A 27,252-nucleotide genomic window follows, 5' to 3' on the forward strand; every position below is an offset into this window, starting at 1 on the left:
TCATTTATCTTCTTGAAGTAATTGCACCTCTTTAATTATTTCCGTGTTTAAAGTAAACAATGCGCACACTGATGATAGTTTTAATTACTACTTCTTAAACGCAATCCACACTAAATAATTATACAGTATATTTAGTTTTTAGCTAATCTGTGCAATGCAAAGAGTTAGCTTTGGGCCCGCCTTCAGTAAAATCTACGTCGTCCGTCGTCTTACGCCAAACGTCAGCCGTGCGTCAACTTTATTCAAACGACATCTTTTCCTGAAACACTGGCGAGATTTTAAACAGACGTTGCATAAGTATCTAATGAAACTCGTTTAAAGATACTCAAATCGTTCCGAACCGTTGCATATGTATGTTGCCAAATGTATGTGTACGTCATCAGGGCTGAACCAGATATTTTTAATGCAAACGTTTAAAGTCATCTTCTCTGAAATCCATAGAAACAGGAGTTTTGTATTTGGTGTGTAACATGTGGTCGTCTGATATTTATGGTCAAATTATTCCCACAGGGGTAACATTATTTTTATAGAGTAAAATAGTAAGTAACTTTGAAAATTATTTTCACTGCAAGTTCCATTATTAAAGAATAGCCTTGTACTTTGTTTTGTCAAATCATGTCACATGGTTCCAAATTGCAACGCCATATTGCACATGTGAGCAATCAATGGCCATTTAGCCCTTTGGTATATTGGAATGAGATACGTACTGATATTTATATGACGCATAGTATATCTATTATAACGTTCTTTTTAAGGAAAATAAGTTACAATTCTGCAAGTATACCATGAAAGAGGATGATGAGGATTTAAAACAATCAACAAGCAGTCACTTTAACTTAGACCCAAACCGTGACATATTTATTATTGCGCGCGACATCACGCTGAATGATTTTGGAGGAGATATCGAGTTTCGAGCTAATCTTCAAAACGCAATAGCGATAGAATTGTTGACAAAAAGCCAAACCAGTAAGAATACATCATGTGATTACATGTTTGCATTTGTGTTGTAACATGTTGTGATTCATGTCTATTTGGTCACATTTTGGTTAGCTTTCCACAGGGCTCACACTTTTGATATTAGGACTATGACATAATATAGTTTTCGTCTTATAAAAACTTAAAATCTTGAAAAAAACGTCATTATTCGCCACGCAAAAATAGTATAGGGTAAAGTTTAAACATTATCCTTTAACCCTCGTTATACTATTCCAAATATTATATTATATATTCATGTAACATCATATAGAATCATCTAAAAGAATTCCTTAAATGCATGCACTCGACATTAAATATAATCCATCCTGTTGGGTCGAATAGTAAATATTGGTTTGTTGAATGAAGTAAGTATACAAAAACATGTGTGATACTGCGATGAAAACAGAAGTTAAACTTGATATGGCAAATCGTTTTGTGAAAATAATGTCCATTGGATAATAGCTGACCTTGTTCCATGTGTACCATGGTTAATATAGACATGGTAAAACATTAGTAAGCCCTAAGGTGTAATATGTGTTCTATCACATCTTATAGGGGTGTTCATGTAATAACTCTGATATACAAATAGCCAACTCCTCCATGTCAAATCTCCGTGTATTTTTGTTAACCTCTTGGATTCCAGTACACAATTATCTCAAGTACATGATGGCATACTTAACATCACTGCAAGCAACCTTAGCTCCATTTAACAATACACGTAATTTAATCGAGAAATCCTAAACATTATACTTAAACCTTACACGCGGATGTTTATATTATCTTGAATTGATTACTTAAATTGCAAATAATTTCATGAGATAGTTTGAGTTTCTTAAAAAACATATATGTCACAATGACGCGACACTTATGTGCACTATTACTATTCAAAGCAAGTAACAATTAACTCTGGGGTATCATTTGTTTAGACTTTCCTGCTATTATTCCCGTCATGAACATTGTTGTCGGCTGCGACAGTGAGGCCATTTCGCCTTCAGTTCTCCGTTCACATGCCTGTTTTACCAACTCCTTTCTACTAGGAAACGGCGTTGTCGGCTGCGACAGTGAGGCCACTTCGCCTTCAGTTCTCCGTTCACATGCCTGTTTTACCAACTCCTTTCTACTAGGAAACGGCAGGTAAGACAACAGCTGTATCCATATGTATATATGTATTCCTGCACTTGCCGTGGAGCGGTTACATATGGCATGTGACCGTCGGATTGTCTTTCGTGTTCTATTTGAAAGCGATGGCTGTATCTGTGTATTATTTTATTTGAAAATTACCAAAGGAATTGCTGTCTTTAAAGTGGCATTATGATTAATTTTTTAAATAAACTTAAAGTATGCTTGATGCTTAACTGTTAAAGCTTCAAGCACCTATTGACCCCCACCATTATAACTTACTCACATGGTTTTTGGGGTCATTATTTATGACTTGATAAGATACATCGCACCTTCGTAGAACACAATTTACTTTGTTTGAGTTGTTTGTGGTTAATTTAATTAGTGATGCTGCTAGAGTGATCAAATGTTACAAACGCATTAACCAGCGTGTATTTTTGCAAGCGTATATTGGTTTCGTCTTTCCGACATTACCATAACAAATACATGCATTATAAAACAAAATGTTTGTTTATTTTTTGGACGCTTGAAATTTGAAACTATTGTTTCTACCATGATTTTTTTATAAATGCAAGTGAACCAGCACGAAGACTTATGAATATTATGTTCACTTTAAACAGGGGATATAGCCGTCTTTAGAAATAAGGTCGACCTACTTTGTAACTTGAAAAGTACTGCTGATATATTTATAACACTAAATTAAATTAGCCTGTAGTAGCGCTTCTGTGTATTTCGAGGCATTTTTAAACTCACGATCATATGCCAAAACATACCAATAAGGACATAATTCGTATATAACGCGGAAGGTTTACTGCTTTTGTGAGTAAACTGTGAATCTTGGTGAATCTGTGTAGATAGGGTTGAGATCTCTGTCAGACAATCACATATATTTGTTCATTTATAACCGAATCGGTACAAAATTAATAATGCTTTAGACCAGTTGACGAGTGACGTCACGCGAACCTGCACAGTTTAGACTCCGCCCACTGGTTGGCAAAAAGAGGTAGAATTCATATAAACGCATATAGAGAATTTTGACAAAATCATTGTTTTTAGGATAATCATGCACAATATCAAATATAATTTTACTAATTTTGTCTGAATAAAACATTAGCATGCAAGAAAATGCATCTTTGGAACGATTATATTGTTGTCACTATTTGTTTTTACTAACAACGAACTCGGTAGTGGAACACAATCTAAGAGCTCGATATGTGGTAACCACAAAAATCTCTATACTTGGCACTTTTCGCGACCATTTTTATTTAAAACATTCTCAGTAATTGAAATTCTTTTAGAATAAATAAAATTTAATAAACGAAAACAAATTAGGATGAAAACAAACAACCAATAGGTCAATTTTATGTAAGCAACATAGGATAACTGATTTGAACCTTTATATGTCTGAAAAAAAACCAAAGACCCGTAAAATGTATCTCTATCTATCTATCTATACTGTCTTACTCCTCTTGCGGGTATTATTGACAGGTGCGCAGTCAGTGCAAGATAAAAGTGTTAAAAGTGAATAAGTGAGAAAGATAAAAGTATGTTCGATTAATCATGCATGGTGAAGTGATTTAAAGTTTAAACTGATAAAAACATGTCTCTCGGAGTTCAAGGGGCAGAAGGGACCGCTTAAACCCTTCAAGATCAGGATGTAATACTGTAGTGGCAGGGAGGTTGTTCCACATCACAATAACACTTGGGAAAAATGAAAACTTATAATAATTTGCAGTGGTATGGATCTGTCCGAAAGAGAGGGGGTGCATGTGACGAGTGAATCTGGTGGGTCGCTCGATATATGATGGCAGCGGCACGGCTACTAAACCTTGAACAATTTTGAAAAAGATTATTAATTTAGTGTTATTTCGTCTGTCTTGTAGGGTCTGCCAACCAATTTCCTGTTGCATGGAGGTGACACTGTCATATGGAGAATAATTATGCTTGACCCAGCGGACTGCTCGACGCTGTACTTTTTCAATTTTTTGTATATTTTGTAAAGTGTGAGGACTCCATACGAAAGAAGCATATTCAACCTGTGGTCTAACTATTGTCTTGTATGCCAGCTGGCGAATGTTGGAATTTCTTGTCTGTATGTTCCTGCGTAGAAAACCAAGAGAGTTAGTAGCGTTATTTGTAATTCTATTTATATGGGTGTTCCAGGAAAGGTCTTTTGAGATGTCCACACCTAAGTATTTTGCATTGTCAACAGTTTCTAGTATTTGTCAATGGAGTCTGTAATTAAAAGAGAATTTTGATTTATTTCTGGTTATGTTTAAACCTTGGCATTTACTTGGGTTGAACTCCATGTCCCAAAGATGTTCCCATTTCATAAGTTTATCTAGATCATCTTGTAGAGTTTGGCAGTCATGCATATTGTTGATTGTTAGATAAACGGCAGTGTCATCTGCAAATAAGCGAACTTGAAAAGTAATAGATTTAGGTAAGTCATTTATATAAAGAAGAAAAAGTAACGGACCAAGCACAGACCCTTGTGGTACCCCAGATGTCACTGGTACCTCGGATGATAAGTCTCCATCTAGAGCAACACGTTGAGTACGACCTATAAGGAATGATTTGATCCATGAGAGAGTATCTTTATCCGCACCATGTTCCTGTAATTTGAAAACAGTTTGAGATGGTTCACTTTGTCGAACGCTTTACTGAAATCAAGCAATATTAGATCAGTTTGTTGTCCAGATGACATATTTCGTGCCAGGTCATCAATGAGTTGTAGAAGTTGTGTTTGGGAACGCTTTTCTCTGAAGCCATGCTGTAAGTCATAAAGTATGTTATATTTATTGAAGTGAGCTGAAGGATTTGAGGAAACAATATGTTCTAAGGATTTACATAAAATACAGGTAAGAGAGATAGGTCTGTAATTTGCTGGGTTTTCGTTGTTTCCTTTCTTGTACAGTGGTTTTACATTTGCAGATGTCCATACTTTTGGTAGAATTCCGGAGTCCAATGATTTCTGAAAAAGAAGTGTTCTTATTGGAGAAATTTGTTTACTTAATTCTTTAAGAACAAGAGGTTTGATGTTATCTGGACCTGCTGCCTTGTCTGGTTTAAGATTGGATAGCAACTTCTGCACCCCATTGACACTGACTGTGATCTTTGGCATTGTTGGAAATTTTCTGAAAGATGAAGATGAAATTCCATTAAGATTTCTGAAAAAAGAGAGACATGATTGAGATAGGGTAAGGGGGGACATAGGTGTGAAAACGGATTGGAACTGTTGGTTCAAAACATTGGCCTTTTCTTGATTCACAGATGCTGATTTTCCTGAAACATTGTCAAAAAGAGTAGATATACCTTGAGCGTCTTGTTTGGAGTTTTTTTTAAGAGAGTATACAGTTTCTTCGAATTAAAGTTGGATCTGTCATTTTGGGCGTCAGGGTCTTCAATTCCTAAGATGGACTCGATATATTTATTATAAGCAGTTTTAGTATTTCGTTTGATAAGGTTTTTAATATTGAGAAACATTTTCCTGGTATTATGTGTTCCATTGTTTTTAAGTCTGAAATAAAGGTTATCTCTTTTTCTCCTTAGTCATTTTATCGGTTGTGTAATCCATGGTAGTGATCTTCTTGTACCTATATTTTTTTGAGGGAATAAATTGTTTAATACCAGTTGATATTTCATCTGAAAAAATTGACCAAAGTTCTTCTACCGAGGTACTTTCACCTTTTTCAAGAACCCTGTCACTCACTCCTTGCATGTATGTTTTAAAAGAATCCAAGTCTGCCTTTCTATACAGCGGTGCAACCCTGGGTTTCTGTTTTGCTATTTTTACTTTAAGATTTGAAATGAAAGATACAATATCATGGTCTAAAATACCTGGAAGAGTTTTAACAGAGTGAACAAGAGTATGATTAGAGGTCAGGAAAAGGTCCAGGATGTTGTTTCCTCTTGTGTTTTCAGTCACCATTTCAGTAAGGTTGAAATCAGTAAGCAAGTCAATAAAGTCATCATAAAGTTGTACATTACTACATCCAGGTTTTATTTTGGGTCTGTGGTCTGTATCCCAGGAGAGCTTGGGGTAATAAAAATCTCCGAGTATCCAAAAATTTCCTTTCAGGTTGGCGGTTAGCTTTAGAGATTTTCTAAATTCTTCCGAGCTTTGCACGTCAGCTTCTTTTGGTCGATAGTATGCTGCAATATATAAAGGTTTACATGAGGTTAAATGAATTTTAATTCAGAGTATTTCACAGTTAGATTTTAGCTGTTTCTGTTCAGTTGCCAAAATTGTGTCTTTCACTAAAATAAAAACTCCTCCGCCTTTGCTTCTTCGGTCTACTCTGAAGGGGGTGTAACCTAAACACTTTGGGAAAATTTCACAGTCTATTTTATAATGTATTTTATAGGTCTTTGGAAAAAACTTACCTTGTTACACATTAATTAAATTCTTTTGATAAATGTAATTGTTTTATTTAATTTTTTACACTAATTTTGACAATCTTTGTTTCAGCATTTATATCCCGATGTTTAATTGCACCTTTGTTCATCACAAACCGATTATCTCGTTATGATCGGATACTGTCCAAACAATTACAAAGAAAACATGGTGTCATAAACCCATGGACCTATACTTGGGTCCCTGCATAAACCACATGTGGCAGATCAGTGTCTGGTCATTTAACACAAGTTACTATACCTCCATGTCTTCTCTTGGCATATTGAGCAGTCATTTAGGCCAAATTTAAAAGCTAAAATACTGAACAGTTGCTTCAATAAAATATTTTAACATTAAAAAAGAAGACATTTGTCGGAAATGGATTAACAGGAAGAAGTGTATATATTTATTAGCCAGTTTAATCATAATAATACATTGTTTAATAACTATGCATTTAAAATATTGCGCAATTTTACTGCTATGCAATTGAGGTATTTAACGGTTACCGGCAAAAGTAAACTCCGCTTTTACGTGTAAAGATTGTAAATTACTGCAGTGTACGAAACACCACCATGAACACAAGCAATCACAATAGGGTAAAAAATAATTGCGTTAAATAAATAACATATACGCATTTTTCATAAAACGCTAGATTTTTATCACTCCTTATTACTAGTTAAGAGATTTCAATATACATGCAAAGACAGTTCAATTTGCATAATATGCAGGGGTTTTCCGTTTGTATGCTAAATTGTATTAATTGTCATTCAATGTGAACGAAACGAAAATTCATTCCATGTTAAATAAAATTACCACAATATTTAAAAATTGTAATGTATTCCGCTTTCTAAGACTTTGTTTAATAATTGATTAAATGCACCTCTGACACTATCGATCGCTGATGAAAAAAAAGGCTCTAGGATAAATTCCCCCTCACTGTTTTTTATTGGACGAAAAACTGCCTTTCTGATTAAAAATAGAGGGCGGAGAAGTGCACTCCTGTCAAAATTGATGACCCGGAGAAGTGCCCCCTAAATAAAGAAATTTCGCGGAGAGTAAAGTCGATATATAGAGCGCGTATTACAATGACAAAAAAGCCAGTAACTTTTTTGCTAATATGGTTGGAATATGAGCGAAATTTTAAAAATAATATACAAGTAATAAAAGGTATAAAATGGCAAAAAAACCTGCCTCGGCATGGACGTCGCCATATGGATATTCACGTGATTTTCCCCTATGTGAACAAAGAAAAAATCCCTTTTTGCTTATAAAAAGTTTTCGCGGCTGAATTATTTGATATTTTCACCGTAATTAAAACAAACAATTAATATGCAATTAATTACATTCTTATGCAATCTGAAAACAATAATTTATTTGTTTGTTTTCACCAATTACGGATTTCGACGGTTCAATAAAATAAACCCGTATGCAGCTTTCTTCAAAGGTAACAAGTGCTCAACAATTTAAGTTGGTCCGGTCTACCAATTAAAAGATTAAAAGATCGCGGTGCTTATCGTTAAAGGTAACACCATCTCAGCCTGCCTAATTGGCTGCAAATTAAAGCAAACTGAAACCGATTTTTTCGTCAAATCCTAAATAATGCAAAACGTGGCAAAATGGATGCCTATTTATACGGTAGACAATTATGTGCTAACTTATATATAGGCATCCTTTTTGCCTATTTTTGCGCTCGGGCAATGGTTTCTAACCGAGGTCCCGAGGGTAAACAACCCCATTAGTCTATTGTACAGTGGCGTAGCCAGACTCAAATTTTAGCCAAGGCAGTATCTTAGGTCATTCGAGGGGTGTCCGGGGGCATGTATCACCCCCCCCCCCGCTGAAATGTGTTTACACCTAGAACGTCTCTGTTGCGTTTTAATTGCAATTTTTATACCTAAATTATCGGAATCGTGGACGCTACATATGACCGTTTAGTATCAATAAAGTTAAGAAAAAAAATCTGCTACAAGTTTATTGTCAAATTTAGATTCTGTTACCATAAACGATTAACGATTTCCATGCTACTATATAATAACATTATATTTACTTTAGATATATTCGTTATGATTTTTTTTTATAAATTTTATGTTTGAGTTTACATCAAATCAGCTTCCGCAAACTTGCTGTTAAAGTTCAGACAAGTTCACCGTGAAAAAATTCATGGGCGATTTTTTTCCATTTAGAGCTTGAAAGCCCATGGGGCTCTTTTTCCAAATAAAAAGTTTAAATGCATTTAATCAAAAGCGTTTCTAATCATAAGCACATATAAAAAGGATCAGTGATGGAAGTTATTTGGAAAAAAACCCGGACCAACTTGGGTTCGAACCAACGCAGTGACAATATAATAGTGGTCAATGGATCCAGAGTCTTATGCCTTACCGATTGCGTCACATGGACATATTGATTATCACGAGGAGTACAAATATTTAACTTAAATAAGTAAATTTTCAGGCCATTTTTTTCAATTTTCCTGTGTAAAATGTTGTTTGAGCAATGCGTCATAATTTTCTGTCAGTTCTATCATCTACTACACTACATCGACTATTAAACAGAACAGACTTGAAATTCTTAAGTAAACAAAGATTCTTACCACCTGAAACGGTCCCGGATTTAACTCGACGCAGGTCATACAAAGGAGAATACCAATAAAGCCGATAACGCCTACCACCCTAAGTGTGTCTAGGTCCTAAAATACCCAGACCTGGCAGTAAAACACCCGATTATAGCTCGATACGTTCCGATGTCCACCATGATTATAACATCGATGTGTACAGTGCGACGCTTTGTTAAATATACGGTTTTCCAAATCATTTTGCTGAGCCATTTTGGCATCAATCATGAATGGAACTTATTTATTTGAAATAATTATCTGCCTCAACATGAACACATTGTACTCAATGATATTTCTCTGTGAATATCATAGTGCCTTAAATTTATTAAATTGCCTCAATTTCGTATATAGATTTTATTCTTTAACATCATTTTTCCTTTTTTCCTGGTAATCTCAAGATTGCTCTGCAAATTTTAGCCGAGGCATCTGCCTCGGTGTGCCTCAGCGTGGCTAAGGCGCTGTTGTATTTAATTTATTATTTGTAAATTTACGTATTTTATCGCTATTCTCAATGGCTCAATACTATCTTTGTGTTTACATTAATTCCGATGTATTTTTTCTTTCAAAAGTACTTCATGTACTACGTGTACTTAGTTGCACATAACTATATTTAGTTACGACGCATGGTCTGTATTAACACGCGCGCTTTTCCTGCGTGGACTCGACTATGTTTCGCGCTCTCATTAAAACACGACTTTTACATGGTATTCATGTATAGTGATTGGTGCAGATGAGTACAAAGGGACTTAAATAATATTATCACGTGGATGTAGAAAATTTGTATTATTCAGTAGTTTAAATGGAAATATACTTGTACTGAAATTAAATTGTTACCGGATAAATGTGTACAAGTATAACGTAAAATTACCCGTAAGTATTGTTTTCACTACGTACTCGCAATAAGTAATTTAGTGCTCACCATTTGCATTGAACTTCTCGTTAGAAACCATTATTTTAGTATATAAATTTCAAATTACACAAAATAAAGTTATAACGTCTTTATTTTACCTTTCCTTTGCAATAGCAAATGACTAGAACATATTGGCTAGGTTAAAATAATTAAACTTCAGAAAGAACAAAATTTTAGTTGGAGAGACTGAGCCACAACATCAAATATACGAAACTACATGTAAATCAGGAATGATTACACCCAGTGACCTTCCTGATTTTAAGTAGCTGACAGTTAATGCAAAGTTTTTATAAGCAATAGTGAGCAAATCCGCAACATTAATCGCAATGTTATCCAAATCCGCAAAGTAATCGCAATTTTATCCAAATCCGCAAAGTTCCTCAATGTAAAGCAATTCCACAATATGCAAATCCGCAATTCAAAGCAATTTCGCAAAGTGACTAACTATCCAGATAAAAGCCAAATAAGAGCTGGGAGTTACCTATATCCGAGCAAAACCCATCTCCGCAAAAAACTATTTTTTTGTAATAAACTAATTTTTTGTAATAATCAGAAGGTAACCACTCAAGTATGGATTTATACTCAGCAATCCTAAGACAACTGGCCACACAAAAATAGCACCCTCAGAATTATTATAATATTTAAATTTCCAAAAAATGTGCCTACCAAAGGAGACTGTCAGCTATCTGAATTTTTCCGCCACAAGAAATTTTCGCACGAAAATTTATCCGCCAAACCATGGTTGTTTGAGTAACTGTTTGCGGTAAAAAGGTGTGATAATTATGCCCGACGTTTCATGCTAATTTAAGTTGACACAGGGGGGGGGGGGCACTTAACCGCCCCTTGAATTATTGTGAGGAAGAAGATCTCCGCCTACTTAATTCTGACAGGGGGGCAGTTCTCTGCCCCTACATATTTGATGGGAGGGCACCTCTCCGCCCCTTTTAAAATAGAGGGGCAGTTCTCCGGAGGGCACTTCTCCGGGGGGGGGGGCACCTCTCCTGATACCGAAAAATAACACTATATACACCGTTTATAATTATAATACAATTAATATATGTTTTATTATTGTTAAAATATACTTTATTTAAGTCTCAATATCAGAAAAAATACGGCTAATTTATTGTTTTGTTTTGTGGAATTGCAGTATTTAGTCGTCCGATCACGTTTACTCTATGCTTATACCTACATGGTATTTTTATGAAGAGGAACTTTTATTTTGTGAATATACATTTATTTGGTACTAAATATGATATATTGGCACTATTTTTTAATAGTTTTAATGTTTGTTTTGGTTTGATTTCCAATTTATTGACTAAACAAAAGCCCTTTATACATGTTTTTCGTTACTGTAACCAGTGTTTTTGCCAACCAACCAGTGCGCATGCGCGGAAAATCCCGAATGTAAACAATATCATTCAATAGGTCTATTACATATTATACATTATAAGAATTATATCACTTATTTAATGCAGACACAGCCAAAATGATCCATGGATTGATGTTAACAAGTTTCCTGAGAGAGTTGCAATTGCCCACATTCGTCAGGTTTGGAAAGGTAAATTTGCATTAAGACAAACGGACAAATATATACATTTACAATATAGATGATGCATGAGTGTTAATTATTGACTTTATGAATGTAAAAACATTTATTAAAAATTAAATCGAATAGATATGGTTGAGCAAAACATTGCATAATGCACTTATTTGGCGAAGATAATATGTCTATGAATATGGGTTTTACAAATATGATAGGTAACGCTTCCCCTCTGTGACGTTCCAAACCGGAATCGTCTAAGGTCGATGTCGATTGACTCATCGACGATATTAGATCTTTTATGTTAGAAAAAAGGCGAACGTCCGGGTCACAGTTTTCACACGTTCTTTTGTTCGTTAGGCTCGAACTCGCTGCGGGTCGCATACAGCTTTTAATCGATAAGGAGCGCTTGATTAAAGACAAGCCATATTTGCAAGCATATCATCGACTCAATCGATAATTGATTTGAGTAAAATATAACTTTTTGTATAAAATTATGCGTTCTATTTGGAAATGCAGTATTATTAGTGTTTGAATGGCTGCATCACACTATAAACAATGTTAATTTGATGGATCTATTCGACTGGAGATTAATACCTATTACAGATTCACATGTCCTGGAGATCGAGCGGATTAATGTTAGTGAACATAAATGTACTATAAATCGGATGGCTCGAATTCCGGATGGCTCGAACTTTTGTTGTCGGTCCCGGCCATTTCTAGCCATCGAGTTTCATATATATATATATATATATATATATATATATATATATATATATATGTCTCTCTCTCTCTCTCTCTCTCTTCTCTCTCTCTCTCTCTCTCTCTCTCTCTCTCTCTCTCTCTCTCTCTCTCTCTCTCTCTCTCTCTCTCTTTCTCTCTCTCTCTCTCTTCTCTCTCTCTCTCTCTCGTCTCTCTCTCTCTCTCTTCTCTCTCTGTATATATATATATATATATATATATATATATATATATATATATATATACATATATATAGCAAAAGTGTTTTCAAATGTGTCTTATATGATCTGAATTTTGTGTTTAATCAACGTTTTAGGGTATACATTTCAGGCATTACAACGGCCTCAAATGACGTGCCAAAAAGCAATTAAAATGGACAATGCAATTTATTTGGAACTTGTAGTCCAATGTTATTGAAACCAGATTAAATGGTCAAAAGACGATTGATCCATGTGAGGACTGAATAACAGATTAAAAAAAAGAATATTTGTTTCATTCAAAACTCAAACCGTAAAATAAAGCCTTAGTCCTCTTGTCGATCGTCCTCAAATAGAACCTAATATAGACGTCACAACAACTAATTCGTCGTATAACATCTTTATAACGAAAAGTCGTAGAGAACGCTTTGGACATGGTAAGATTAATCCGGTATAGTTCTGAGTGTAGACCATACGTAGATACACATTTAGTATATGGGCGAAAACCAAAGTCACTCGGACCCGATTTGAGTCGTAAGGTTTTGAAGAGCAGTGTGTTAGTAGGAGACTGATACTGTATTTGTTTCCATAGTTATTGGAATAATCAACATGCAGTAGCAGCATGCTTCTCATTTATTTCAGGTCATATGAATTCACAAACTCGGTGGGCAAATCGTTGCAAGGAACTTAGCAAAGGGATTCAGTGGGCAAGTATTCAGAGCATATTCATTAACGTCATTAATAAATTAATCAAAAATAAAAACACGATTTTTATTTTATATTTGTTCAAACGTACACATATTTGAACCAAACATGTATTGCATTTGATTTTAAGTAGATTAAACTGTATTGTCAGTGGTTTTCTGTGAAATGGATGAACACACTTTCTGTACAATATTTTACAAAATCAGTTTTAATTTTTCTTAACGTTTGTATGCGCTTGTTTAAAACAAAGGGCAATATTACGTGAAACACCCTTGGCGGGCGGCAGAAGGCTGCGTCAGCGAGAACACTGTCCGCTCAAAAACTGAAACAATTTAAATTGGATCTTTATTTAACGTATTTGGTGATACTATCTTAACAAGTCAGATCGCTTGATTCACTTATAAAGTATAGCCCGTACAGTAAAAACAAATGCCCGCTCTCTATATCAAACACTTTATGTCGGATCATCTTAAAATTGTGTGATTCTCTTTGTTGAGATCCCCTCTTAACCAAAATTTGATTACTAGCGAGATCGCATGAAGCATTGTATACAAAATCAAATAATTATTATCAATGCTGTAACTCAAGCATTTGCAATCGGATCATAAAGAAATTTCTTTTAAATGATTTGTGGACATCAAAATCGCCTCAATTGGAATTGAAAACCTGCATGTTCACATTAATCACCTTTGAGTTTTGGCCCTTGACCATATTAACCTTGTCATCACACACATAAACTCAATCGTATCATCATCATTTTTGGTTACAACGATTGTGATCTTAAAATGTTTGCCAAGAGTAATAACCAGCCAGATCGCCTTGAGCGAAGCTGAGCAACGACTCTCGAAAAATCTGGAATTTGCTTGATAAAATATGACTGCTGTTTCACTCGAATAGTTTGTATACCATAATAATTATACTTGATCAATGTAGCCCTGACCGTTAAACGTGCTGATTACGTGACCAGTTGGCGCTTGTGTCTACATAGGCGCTTTTGTCTGCATATACGTTTGAATGAACATCACTAGCTTGTTAGTGTTATTACAAAACTCATACATTGCTTTGTTAACGAATAAATCAATATGCAATACGGTTGCTTAACAACTGGGAAAAACGAACATGTATACATAACTTTAGCATAATTTTAGTACGGAGCTTTTACATGAATTCCTGACAGATGTTTCTTATTTTAATGCAAGTTCATTTTAAACGACACAAATGTAATATTTGTTATAATCTAAATACATCATATCAATAAAAATATTGAAATTGTGTAACGATGAACAAAAATGATGTTAAAATATTGCAAAAACGTGAAAACGATGCCGCACAAATGTTCGACGTAGATGTCGTTTTCAGGATCTTAATTTTTTTATCATATATCATTACAGTAGACGCTGATGATTAAAGCATTAATTGTATTGGTTGACTCGTTTTGGAAGATTCAATTAAACACTGACTCCCTCTTCTTTTCGTGGTAAATCAGATGGAATTTGCAGTGGATTAATTTCCAGCAACCTTGAAAATTATACAGCAACTCAATGACCACAACCATTCTCATTAAGGCATTTTTCAATGTCACACAACATTCCCTGTACAACTGTATTTTGCATCTTTGCTATGTATGGAATATAACATTTGGAAAAATACTTTTTTCCTAATGATTACGTGGACAATTAAATTGACCAACCCGTTTTAAAAGTAGTTTGTAGAACAAACAACCCGTTGTTAACATATACATATTTAGTAAACACAATTAAGGAACGGTTAACAAATGCACATATATAGACACAAATTACACAAATAAACAAAATGTGTTTGTGAAACACTATGTCCCCATATATTTGACCTTTGACCTTGACCTTTCACCACTCAAAATGTGTAGCTCCACGAGATACACATGCATGTCAAATATCAAGTTGCTATCTTCAATATTGCAAAAGGGTACATTAAATGAGTGATTTTGACCCATATATTTGACCTTTGACCTTGAAGGATGACCTTGACCTTTCACCACTCAAAATGTGCAACTCAATGAGATGCACATGCATGCCAAAAATCAAGTTGCTATCTTCAATATTGCAAAAGTGTACATTAAATGAGCGATTTTGACCCATATATTTGACCTTTGACCTTGAAGGATGACCTTGACCGTTTACCACTCAAAATGTTCAATATTGCAAAAGTTATGGCAAATGTTAAAGTTTGACGCAAACAAACAAACGAACACACAAAGCAACAAACCAACAGACAGGGCAAATCAATATGTTCCAACTATAGTGGTGGGGGACATAAAAAAACATTATAAAATCGCTCAGAAAATAAACGAAAAACTATTCAACACATAAATATAGTTGATTAATGAAATAAAGAGACATTAACAATAAGGCAATTGAATATTAAATAACATAAATACTAAATCTTATTGTCATCTCAAAACATGTTTATTATTTTATACAAACACCGGAATTTTAGACATCATCATACTTTCTATGATGTATTTTAACAGACAAAAATAAAAGAATGATATCCCATATAAAGTGTGCATAATTATATTGCACACTTGCCCAGCATGTTTGCAGATTTTGTACTCATTCCTACTAGGTGAGTTCAGTAAAACGTTAGCGCATGGACCTCCAGGCGATGAGTATATGATTGAATGGATTACAAAAAGCTTACCATTGTTTTAAGTTATCAACCATTCTAACAAATATATTTATTTCATGGACAAGGCAAACAATTTACTACGTTTGTAAAAAACCCATAAATTCGTTATTGATTTCTGGGATTTTTCACCCATCACTTTATATTGACATTTTGAAACGGTTGCGTAAACATGCAAGTATTAAGGCTGATGTTTAACGGATACAGTCATATTCATCGACAGATATAAGTTAATTTCATCTGTTCATTCCGTGTTTGTTAATGCTAAAACAAGTTAACATGTTTGTCAAATGCTACGACAAACAGCCGATGATGACACGTTCATTTGGAATGGCTGATTGCAAGAAAACGTAGTGAAATATCCCGTTTATAACGATACATAATAACAACGTGTAAGACATGTGCATATACTGTGCATGTGAACATTGCGTTGATTTGCAATGTACATTTGCAGAAAAAAGCACTTATAAAATTATTAATGAAATACACATGTGAGGGTTTTTTACAAAGAAATGTCTTCAATGTATAAACAAGCTACCTAATTGAACGTTTTGCACTATATATTGCTGGTTTTCTTAAGATTCGATGGGATAAAATGTGTACTATATAATTCTAATTTCCGAAATGTTGTTTACATGGACGGTTAAGCTGATATGTGTACTTATTTCTATTCATCTGATATTAAAATAATGTTGTTCTGATGTTCGGTTGTGTCTTTATCAAATTATAATCCCCTAGTATTTTGTTCGTTTAAATTACATGGATATTAGGTTTATATTATTTTTTACACATGTGTGTTTTGTCATTAAATCTGGGCTATGTTCGGATAGGCTTTTCATGAACCGTGTTTAATACTTCCATGCTTGACATTGACCTTCCAACAGCAGTAACCTCGGCAATAATCATCGTGTTATGTGTGATGTGTATTGTGTTTGCATGGTTCTTTAGTGTAAAGGATATTGTTCACTCGCCTTAAATAAAAGACTTTTGAAGGCTTTTACTAATCTATCTCATAGTAATATCTCCGGAGTTTCGTTTTGTCCTTATTCTAATTTCAAAATTTTGCTTCATCTATATGTTGGATGTTATTGGGTGGCATATTCGCGAACAACATAGGTATCTCATTTTCTTCTTAAATTCAGTCATCTATGAGATTGAATATATTTTTGATTACACTTGAACGATTGTCCAAGCGATTCAAACGTCAACGTATTGTTTGATTGCTGTTAATTTAATATGCATGTTTTACAATCATTAGACAATATTTCAGGACCGTAACGATCCTGACTACTCTAATGTGATAACCACAGCACTGTGTGAAAACCGAATCGACTTAGTTACACACTTGCAAGAAATAGAAACCAGCTTTATGACGAACTACTTTATACTTTGGGGCGATATGGTCAGCTTGAAAATCAAATCGGTAAGATTCATTACAACATGCACCATATTTGATATAATTATGCATTATTTACCATAATACATTATTGTTTATTGTTATTTACCATATTACATTATTGTTTATTGTTTTACCGACGCATATTGGTATTACATATGTTTTATACACCCATGCCTTGCATTCTTAAACTTGACTGTTCGCTCTTTGGCAAGGGCTTACATAAAATTGATATATATTTTTAGGTTGAAGATGGTGGACTACTGAAACCATTGATAAAACAGGTAATACACATTTTGTTATGATTCATCATAAAATAAAGGACACAATGTTTGCATATGTCATAACTGTTGGTACAGTGTTTGCACTGTTGATTTATATTTTCATCATTTTTAGCATTGTATTTTATACAAATATATACGCCTTTTGACCATGACACACGTTATTTCTGACTAAGTAGAAACATTGCTAAAACTAAAACTACAAAAATATGTGTTCTATTTTCAGTTAAACGATCCTCATACCAATGAGGTAGGTCATTATGTGTAACTGGTTTTAGCAACGTTTTTAAAGAGCAATAGGTTTTGATGGAATCGATGAATCACTGTTTTCGTAACCTTGTCTTCTTTCAATTAATGATTTTCTCTCGCTATTGTTCTATTTATTGGAGATATAGATGTTGCCAGACAAGTGTACTATTGATACTTTTTCTTAATTCCAAAACAATACAATAAAGGTTCTGATTTACTTTTAAATGGGTAACAACGTCTCTTGAAGCTGAATATGTTTTCTTCTATGGATAATAAGTGCCTGGTAATTATCACTATTTATTGTAATATACTTCCACCTTTGAAATTATTATTTACCCATAATGCCCCCGACAAAAGACATATGATACAATTGTTTAAAACAATTGTAAAATGCTAAATCGACAAAACAATAACATCGTGCTTAACGACACAACAGAGGTTAACATTGCATTATTTATTTGATGGCTTGTGTTTGGCTATACGTATCAGACAGTAATGAGACAAACGTCATTATATTTATGTTTTTGGCTTAACTATGATTTTTAAGTGATTTATAAAATGTGTATTGCCACGGGTCATGTAGATTGATTCGTTATATATCGTAAAAAAATCCATGTCGCTGTCGATTGAATTCCTAATATATTTTAATACCGTAATGAAAGAAATGAAAGACGTTATCTTAAAATAAATAAAACATATTCGCAAATTTAAAAGTATTATCGAAGTCATTAAAGTATATCAGAAGTCGGCGGCTGCACCAACTGCATAATGATACGCGAAGTAGATAGCAAACCATGATTGTACAATTTTGTAAACAATTATTACAGAAAAAAAATGAATTGAAAGTGCACTGTGATATGACTCATATTACTTATTATGTCATGTATACACTTTAAAGCGACCGTAAACCACACACGACGAAAAAAGAAAAGTTCTAAAATACCATATTTTTTAACAATTATTAGTTTATATTGATTAAAATATCATGACTGGTATATTTAACTGCATGACTGCAGATGTCATAAATTTTAATCGATTTTCTTGTCAGGCGTGTCAGTTTGTTTTTTTATTCCTTGTATTCCGCCATTTTGTTCGGAATTATGTGACGTAGGTTACATTTTGCTATTACTTTTCTGTTTCACAGAAATGATCTTATGCCTTTTAATACTATAAGATAGTAAATTGCAATGTAGTTGGTATGCGTTCTTTTTTTCTCTTATGCATAAACAGTACCTTTTTCTTATATTATATCAAATTTCAATATTGCGACCGTTCTTCTGCGTTTATCAATGTATCAATAAAACGCGTTCTATAGATTGTCTTTTTTTATGGAGGGGTGGGGGGTTGGTAGCTGTTATGTGATATTTGTGGTTATTTGGGGATTGACTTAATAGCTTTTGCAGCCTTTTTTTCGGAGTATGAGTGGTAGTTAAAATGTTTAGTTTGTAATACTTGCTGTCTGTTTGAAGTACACAAGCAATACTCATATGTGAAATACGCGTGTGCCATATAAGCCTTTTTATTATGAATGCCCTGTTTCCAATTGTATTGAAACACCCATTTCTGTGTATTATTATCTGATGTAGAGATTGTTTTAAAGAACAATCCGCGACTATTGAAATCGTTGATATCCCCTTCAATGGTAAATTAATTCAAAAAATCATATGATTAATGATAACCTTTACTTGTTTCTTTGAAAACACCTGTTGCAAATCGAACATGTTCTCAACACTTTCAGGACAAAAATCATATTAAACACATTCTAAGAAAACAAGCAAGGCGTCCAGTTCAGTTTGACAAAAGAATGTGTAGTAAGTTACTTATATATTATCATCAAGTCAATGTGTATACAAGTACTTAAGAAATACGACGAATATCATACAAATATTCTTTAAAGATATACGACAAGCCGCTTATCAGGTGGCATATATGTATTACAAAAATATTTGAATTATTGATGTTGATTTTCCGTTACCATCACACACTGTCCACAATCTGTAAAATACGAGAAAACTTATTGCCTTTTACCATGTTCTGTTTCCATTTCGCAAATTCAATGATAAGTTTTTTCCGCAATGCGGCCTCAGGCCAATACGGCTGTCTACAGCTCAATAACAAAGACAATATGAATTCAACTAATTAATTACAATTTTATTAATTAATTTAATAATATTATTCAGCAAGAAAAGCTTTAATTTCACTTTCGAATTACAGGTTTTTGCTATTAAATTAAGTATGAAGTTCTGAAAAATAGCACAAATTCTGTTCTATATTTATTATGCACTATTATTTGGGTGGTATCTTTCGGAGATAATGGTAGGGCATGAATAGGTTTTCACGAATGAATCCCTGAAATATGAAAAACTTGAAAACTATGGTAAAACATTGCACTGAAAAAGGTTACATTCCACTAAGCAACGGCCGAAAAAAAAGTTGCAAAAACAGTCGATTTTGATTTGCGTCAAGTTTTTTCTTGCAATGAAGATGACATATCTTTTTTATTGCATAAATCGATTCCGCCTAGAATGGCCTTTAAGAAAAGGTATGGTTATGGGGGTCTCTATGTGCAAAATGTTGCATCTATTTTGGCTTAAAGTTGTCGCTTTTACATTGAATTATATAGGGAAACTATATAGTATTTTCTGAAGGGAGCAGAATATATTAGGGGTTGAGTGCTTAAAGTATATTTTTAAAGATTTAAACTTTGCACCAAAATTAAGCATACAACTTCATAATGGCGTCCAAATTGTCGAAATTTTAGATTCTTATATAAGGCCGAGTTTTTCTTTGGTTTCTGATTGGCTAAATCTGGTTTTTGCCGACCTTTTTCCGTATTGGCAGTGTTTTTTTTCCATATTGGCCGCCTTTTTCTCGTATAAGGCGAGTTTCGAACTTTATTGGCGAGGCTCAACTTGTATTGGGCGAACAAATTGAACACATTATCGTCTAATATTATAAAGTTAATTAATAATAAACGATACAGACTCAAAGTAATATGCAACAACTACACTACTATGTAACCAATTTGAAGTTTACCGACTAAAATGAAACGGGTTGGGCTACTCTAACAACTTAAGCTTAAGCGCATTGGGTCGTTCATAATTATGCTATAAACAATTATTAAAGTAATGGTCATTATATAATATACAGATTTCGATTTCACTTAGCTGGGCAATAGTTTAAATCCTACCATTCATCGTGCTGTAAGCGAAAACGGCTAGGTTTTTTAAATACACTTAAAGCCACTTGTTATTAAAATATGATTACAAACCAACGTTTCAATTTGTATAACCGATATTAGACGTTAATAACTAGTTTCAAATGATATCGCTACAGTTAACGCTCACATTGTATTAATATTAGATAATATTTAATGTTAACGACTGTTTCATGTTATTTTATACAGGGAGTTAGTACTAAGTATGACGTTGGCATTTTAAATGACGTTAAAAAACCCTAAAACAGTTTTTATATAAAGCTTTTACATGAGAAATGTAGAATGCATCTATTTAGTGTATTCATTAATACGATACAAGTAATTAGTGACCTCATTCTTTTTTTCATTTTAGTTTTAAAATAATATACGTTTTTCTTGTGTGTATTGATTTTCTATTTTCGTATATAAAACAAATACAATATCTCTTGGTTACAAGCGATCGACATTTGTCCCCTTTATCAAATATATTTTCATTGAAATGTTTTCTTTCAGAGTCTCCACCTGAACATGTTGACCATTTGTATGGAAGCGAAAAAAATCCAAAAAGGAAACATATGCTGCCATCATTGCCATGGTGGAATTATATATTCCTTTGGTGTATACTGTTGCGACAACACGACATGGCAAAAGTAGTATTTCAAAAAGTCGAGGTACACTTGTGAGTTTAAAGGTGTTCTTAAATCAAACATATATTTTTTCATTCTGGACGGTCTTATGAAAGGTTGCTTTTACACTGTTTTGAAATACGTTAATCTGCGGAAAACATTATACCATTAGATTAGGAGGATCATGTAATAAAAAAATGCGTATATATTATAACTTTTGTTTCCCACAATCAACATTTTTACGAGTACTACACAATAAAATATATTTGTACCGGTGAACCGCTAGTGAACAGGTAAAAGGCCTTCGTATTATATTTTAATTAATTAAAGCAAACAATAAGCGATAATCATAAAACATGTGCATTGACAGCTGTCGATTAAGTTAAGTTAGGTTTGCCAACACGAAAATTGAACAAAAACCGCTAAAGATCGTACTGAAGTAATTCTGGGTCTTAATAAATGAACATATCTGCATTTAAAACCTAGCATTCTCTATGTTTGTAAACGATTGTAATATTTACCTGATTAACATTTTAAGACACCACATTAGTTGGAAATCAATTAAATACAAGAAGTCAGTATAGGAATGTGATACTAAGGATATGCAAACAGGTTGACAAAGGCTTAAACATCACGTTTGAATGCAAACGTGGTCATGTCAAGTATTGGCGCGTTTAGGGATACTTTCATTTCAACGTTCCACGGAAATAATACGTGTTATCTACTACACTTAGTATAGTGCGCAAGATAAAAAGAGACGGGAACTTGCGAAATATTTACAGAAATTCAAATTCAATGCCCTTAATATAAGTATGCGCTTGAACAAAACTCTAATAACCTTGATTTATGTTACCATTACTTCTTAACGTTTTGCAGATTGTTATTATTCAACTCTTCCTCTGTTTTAAAAAAAGTAGTAAGATTTTTTGTATTTGCTCACATTCACAAAATTCGACGAAGAGGTTCGCTATTTTCAAACGAGTCAGGATATATAAAATAATAAAATATGTTAAGTTTCACGCCTTATTTGAAGGTTCTTAGTTATACACATTAAGTACACAAACAAAACACAAATAGGTTAACTAGAAAAATGGAATTTTTATCAGTAAACCGACTTTGTATCTACCAGCTTCTTATATAAGTGCCGAAAACGACAAATGTGAAAACATAAATTGCGTTGCTGTCGACCGCGACGCAAATTTGCTGTAAGTTATTGGAAAATAAGTTGTTAGTTCCCTTAATTTATTTAAGTATGATTTATGTGTTGTTTAATATGAAAGGTATACAAGTTAAATTATTCACTAGTCATGCCAAATTTTTATTTCAGAAACCAACAGCAATGGCATTAATTGCCTACCAACTGTGTCATTCGACAAAACGTCTAGCAAAATGGAAAGACAAGAACCTTGAGGCTAGGATGGAACAGGACATGGTGTATGATTTAGTTTGATATTAAAATATGATGTATCGTAGGTTCTAATAAATACTCTACAAACTGTGTTACTAATATATTATAGGTTGTAGTCGATTACTGAAATCATGTATATATGTGCTAATTGTTTGTGTGTTTATGTTTCTTCAGCGAATGGTCACGGTTGGCAACCGGTACACTTGATGAGTACTTAAGAAGTCCTTTAGAAGAAGGTAGAGATTTGGCAAGTGAATTACTTTTAACGAATATACCATTCTGGGATAACGCGACGTGCTTGGAACTTGCAATCGAATCGCAAAATTTAGCCTTTGTTGAGAGCCCCGTATGCCAATATACGTTGGACATAATTTGGATGGGATCTTCATCAAAAATATCGTCATTACAGGTGAACACATACACTTTTTTAAATTTGTGCATAGCATGTTCGGGATGTATTATACAACAGCATGTCCGCGTCGTTCATCGTATACATGTTGTAAAATTATAAATCAAACACCATATTCTCTTAAACCTAAGGAAATACTTTTATGAAACTTCAGGAATAATCGTGTTTCACAATTCTTAAAATCGTTTTGATGCACTGCATATAAAGGTTCACAGGGCTACCAAATACCGATTTTAAATGAAACTTGAAAAATTCTCTTTAAAACCGCAAGTTGCACATGTTTCAAATTTGGTTTATGACGGCTCAGTATACTGCTTTATGAGGTGTCTTCAAATCATGTCCTGGGTATAGCCAATGGGAAACATGTTTAATAAAGACTAAGATTTTTGGTCTGTGAAAACATGATGCAATATATTTTTTCTAAGAGGTTACACAGCGAACTAGTTTTTAAAACCATATAACCACATATTTAAACATGTCCTTGCTATTGTCATTTGTTACCTTTAACAAGTTCGTCAAGTTTGAGCCAAAATGAAGACTGTACATTGGTAATGTTCTTATAATCTTATATCCGACTGGACAAATATTCGAACTTATCCTAGATATTTTTAATATGACCATTCCGAACAATTGTCACATAACCATACATTTACGAGTTGTGACAAAGTGTTGTAAGGTTTAATCTAAAGACCCTGTTTTAGACCCAATTCACCCAGATTGCCTCTTTAGTGTTTACTAGTCAACATGTGACGATGCTGATGTTGAAAAAAGGTCAATGGCATATTTTTTCAAACTAGAACCGTTTCCTCTAAATACCTTGCTACTGGATAGAAGAATTACTCTGAACGTTTTATTGGCGAGCTTGCTTTATGACTAAACAACTATTATACATTTTCTTTGAATTTTCTCTGCATTTTCTTTCAAATCATGCCCTTGGGATTAATATTCATCACCTCTAGGGCTATTATGGATTATGAATATATAGAATACTAAATTATTACTATGAAACCACAAATAGTAACTTTTGTATATTTGTGTGCCACATTTAATTATCACAATTGTAAAGAGAGGGAGGCAGTAGTCACGGGTTACTCGTTTTGCGAAGAGAAAGTACGCAACGGAATGACTCCGACGGTGGGAGAGACCGCCATGTCTCACTGGTCAGCTACCGTCAGCGCTAGAAAATCCCCAGTCAATAAGGTGCTGACCCGCCAACATTCGCCTGCTTCAATGGGTGCTTAGAGCTCAGTAAGTATGCATGACAAGCAGATGGAAACCATGCACCAGGAAAAATACCGAGAAATATCCAGCACCCCTTTTCGCAAGCTGGAATTGGAGAACCATGCGCCCTGGGATCTCTGATGTTTTGCTCACCATTGCAGGAAGAACGCCATCATCGACATATAATTTACCAGAATGGACATTTGCATCGCCGCCCTCCAAGAAACTAGACTATCATCTAGCGGTTCCATTAGGGTAGAAAACTACACTTTCCTCTGGTAAAGGAAGGGGTCAGAACAACCCTGGTAGCATGGATAGGGTTTTGCTGTAGAGGAAACATTGCTTGCCTCCATCAAACCCTCTGCTTGTAGTACAGAGCATCCTTACCGTTGGGCTCAACTCAGCTGAAGGTCTCAACACTATCTTCAGCGTCTATGCAACGTCTTTGTACTGCCGATGAAGAAAAAGACACATTTAACGATCTGCTTGGCGGAATTCCCAAGGTTGAGCCCATCCTGCTCCTCGTTTACTGAAACGCCAGAGTTGGGATGGATCATTTGTTATGGCCGTCTTGCTTTGGACACTATGGTACTGGGAATATGAATGACAAAGGTCAGAGATTGCTGGAGCACTGCACCAATCATAACTTCTGCATCACGAACACCTTATTCCAGTCTAAAACACCAGAACAACGTGTCCTTAATTCACCCAAAGTCCAATAGGTGGCACAAGCTTGACCTTGCCATTACCAGACGTTCCCTGCTTAGAAGCCTACTGGGAGCACGCAGCAACCACAGCGCAGGCTAAGACCACTCCCAAATATGCAGCAAGATGTGATTCATCACCCGCAAGCTAAAACGCTTCAAACCCCTAGGTCGGCCCCGTATCAACACAGTTAGAATTGGTGACTGTCAGAGCAGGGAGGAGTTTGTTACCAGCCTTGATAAAGCTCTAAAAGACCTTCCGGAGCGGGGGATATGGGACGATGGAAATCCATCTGGAACATCGTCTACAATGTCGCCCTTGCCGCCTTTGGAAAGAAGGAGGGATAGAATCCTGACTTGTTCAACGCCAATCTCCAAGAAATTTAACCAGTCTTTGCAACCAAACCCTCAGCTCTTCTCGCCAACAAAAAAAATCGACGTGCGAGAAGTCGCACCTTGAGTCTCAGTGTGGCTTTCGCGCCGAAAGATCAAGCACTTCCATGACTTTTAATGTACGTCAACTCCAAGAAAAGTGCAGAGAACAGGGTATGCCAGTTTACTGGCCTTTATCGACCCTACAAAGACTGTCGTTTTAGATGGGTCATCCTCCGAGCCATCCCCCATCAGTAGCGATTTTAAGCAGGGTTAAGTGCTTGCACTTCCTTGTTTGGCATTTTCTTCTCGCTGATGCTGAAGTATGCCATTGACTCGTCCACTGATGGCATCTATATTCACACCAGGTCGGATGGGAAACTGTTCAACCTCGCTCGCTTATGGGCCAGAACAAAAGTGACCGAAGTCTTCGTCAAAGAGCTGTTGTTTACGGAGAATGCTGCCCTTGCCATGCATACAGAGGAGGCCCTTCAGAAATTCATAGACCACTTTGCTAAGGCATGAAGAGACTTTGGGCTTACTATCAGCTTGAAAAAGGCAAACATAATGTACAAGGATTCCAGTAAAGCACCCTGCATTAAGATCGGGAAGTTTATCATGGAGGTTGTCGACGACTTAACCTACCTTGTGTCCACTATCAGCGGAAACCCGCTTATTTATACCGAGCTTAGCAAGCGCATCGAAAAGGCTTCAGCAACCATGATCAGACTTGCAAAGAGAGTCTGAGAAAATAAGCTTCTAACAGAGAAAACCAAGACCAGGGTATACCAGGCTTGTGTCCGCAGCAACCTGCTTTATGGTAGCAAAACTTGGACGACCCTCATGCGACATGAACGGCCGCCTCAACACCTTTCATATGTTGTGCCTAAAGCGAATTTTGGAGATAAAGTAACGGGATCGCAGCCCGCACAGCGACATTGTAGAACGTGTTGGGATAACTCAACGCTGCCTCTGCTGGCTTGGCCGCGTGCGCCGAAGGGATGATGGGCGCCTGCCAAAGGACATGATGTACGGTCATCTTGCAACTGGCTCGCCAAGTCCTCAGGTACAAGGATGCCTTCATGAGGGACTTTAAAGCATGCGGCATCGCGACAATCACCAGGAGACTCAGCATCGCCTGGAGACAGTCAATTCATAGAGGAATCGGGGCAGCCGAGGCAAGCAGATCCGAGCATGCAACTCGATAGAGAAGCATGCGAAAAGCGCATGCCGCCATTCCCCCAACTGCAAGCAATTTGCGTGCGTATTGTGCAACAAGGACTGCCGCTTTCGCATCCACCTGCTTAGCCACAGCAGGCCTTGCTCCCAGAGGTGACAAACAGAGCGCATCAGCATAGTCTCCCGAAACTCAGCTCTGCCAACCACGACAACAAATGCCGATTTCAAACAAAGATGTACAGAGGCATAATTTATTATCATCGTTATATTTCTCAACTGATGGAATGCTATGCATGCTCTCAAAGTGCACAATTATACATAATGTTTTGATGATAATTGATAGGTTATAACAA

The 27,252-nt window shown here is 35.1% G+C and overlaps 2 protein-coding genes across 2 annotated transcripts in view; both read left to right on the forward strand.

Annotated features, from left to right (window-relative positions):
- Positions 1-762: 762 nt before the first annotated feature.
- On the forward strand, positions 763-21,198 carry LOC127846059 (uncharacterized). The gene is made up of 9 exons (XM_052377236.1): positions 763-966; positions 1,902-2,109; positions 11,487-11,569; positions 13,132-13,196; positions 17,129-17,281; positions 17,500-17,538; positions 17,762-17,785; positions 19,523-19,595; positions 21,191-21,198. Exons 1-9 carry the CDS (start codon positions 786-788, stop codon positions 21,196-21,198), a joined length of 834 nt encoding a protein of 277 aa, XP_052233196.1. The 5' UTR covers positions 763-785.
- Positions 21,199-21,499: 301 nt separating this feature from the next.
- Positions 21,500-27,252, forward strand: part of LOC127845626 (transient receptor potential cation channel subfamily M member 3-like) — a 42,899-nt gene continuing 37,146 nt past the window's right edge. The window contains exons 1-3 of the mRNA XM_052376635.1: positions 21,500-21,651; positions 22,934-23,040; positions 23,189-23,423. Of these exons, the coding sequence (XP_052232595.1) occupies positions 21,556-21,651; positions 22,934-23,040; positions 23,189-23,423 (438 nt within the window). The 5' untranslated portion in view covers positions 21,500-21,555. The remainder of the gene's footprint in view (positions 21,652-22,933; positions 23,041-23,188; positions 23,424-27,252) is intronic.

The sequence above is a fragment of the Dreissena polymorpha genome, chromosome 9 (assembly GCF_020536995.1).
Source record: "Dreissena polymorpha isolate Duluth1 chromosome 9, UMN_Dpol_1.0, whole genome shotgun sequence".
NCBI classification, from domain to species: Eukaryota; Metazoa; Mollusca; class Bivalvia; order Myida; family Dreissenidae; genus Dreissena; species Dreissena polymorpha.

Excerpts from the sequence above, each read along its gene's own strand:
- LOC127846059 (XM_052377236.1), top strand. The coding sequence starts at position 786 with ATGAAAGAGGATGATGAGGATTTAAAACAATCAACAAGCAGTCACTTT. Across the intron at positions 17,282-17,499 it reads TCAGCTTGAAAATCAAATCG|GTTGAAGATGGTGGACTACT; the intron begins GTAAGATTCATT and ends ATATATTTTTAG. Across the intron at positions 17,539-17,761 it reads TGAAACCATTGATAAAACAG|TTAAACGATCCTCATACCAA; the intron begins GTAATACACATT and ends TTCTATTTTCAG.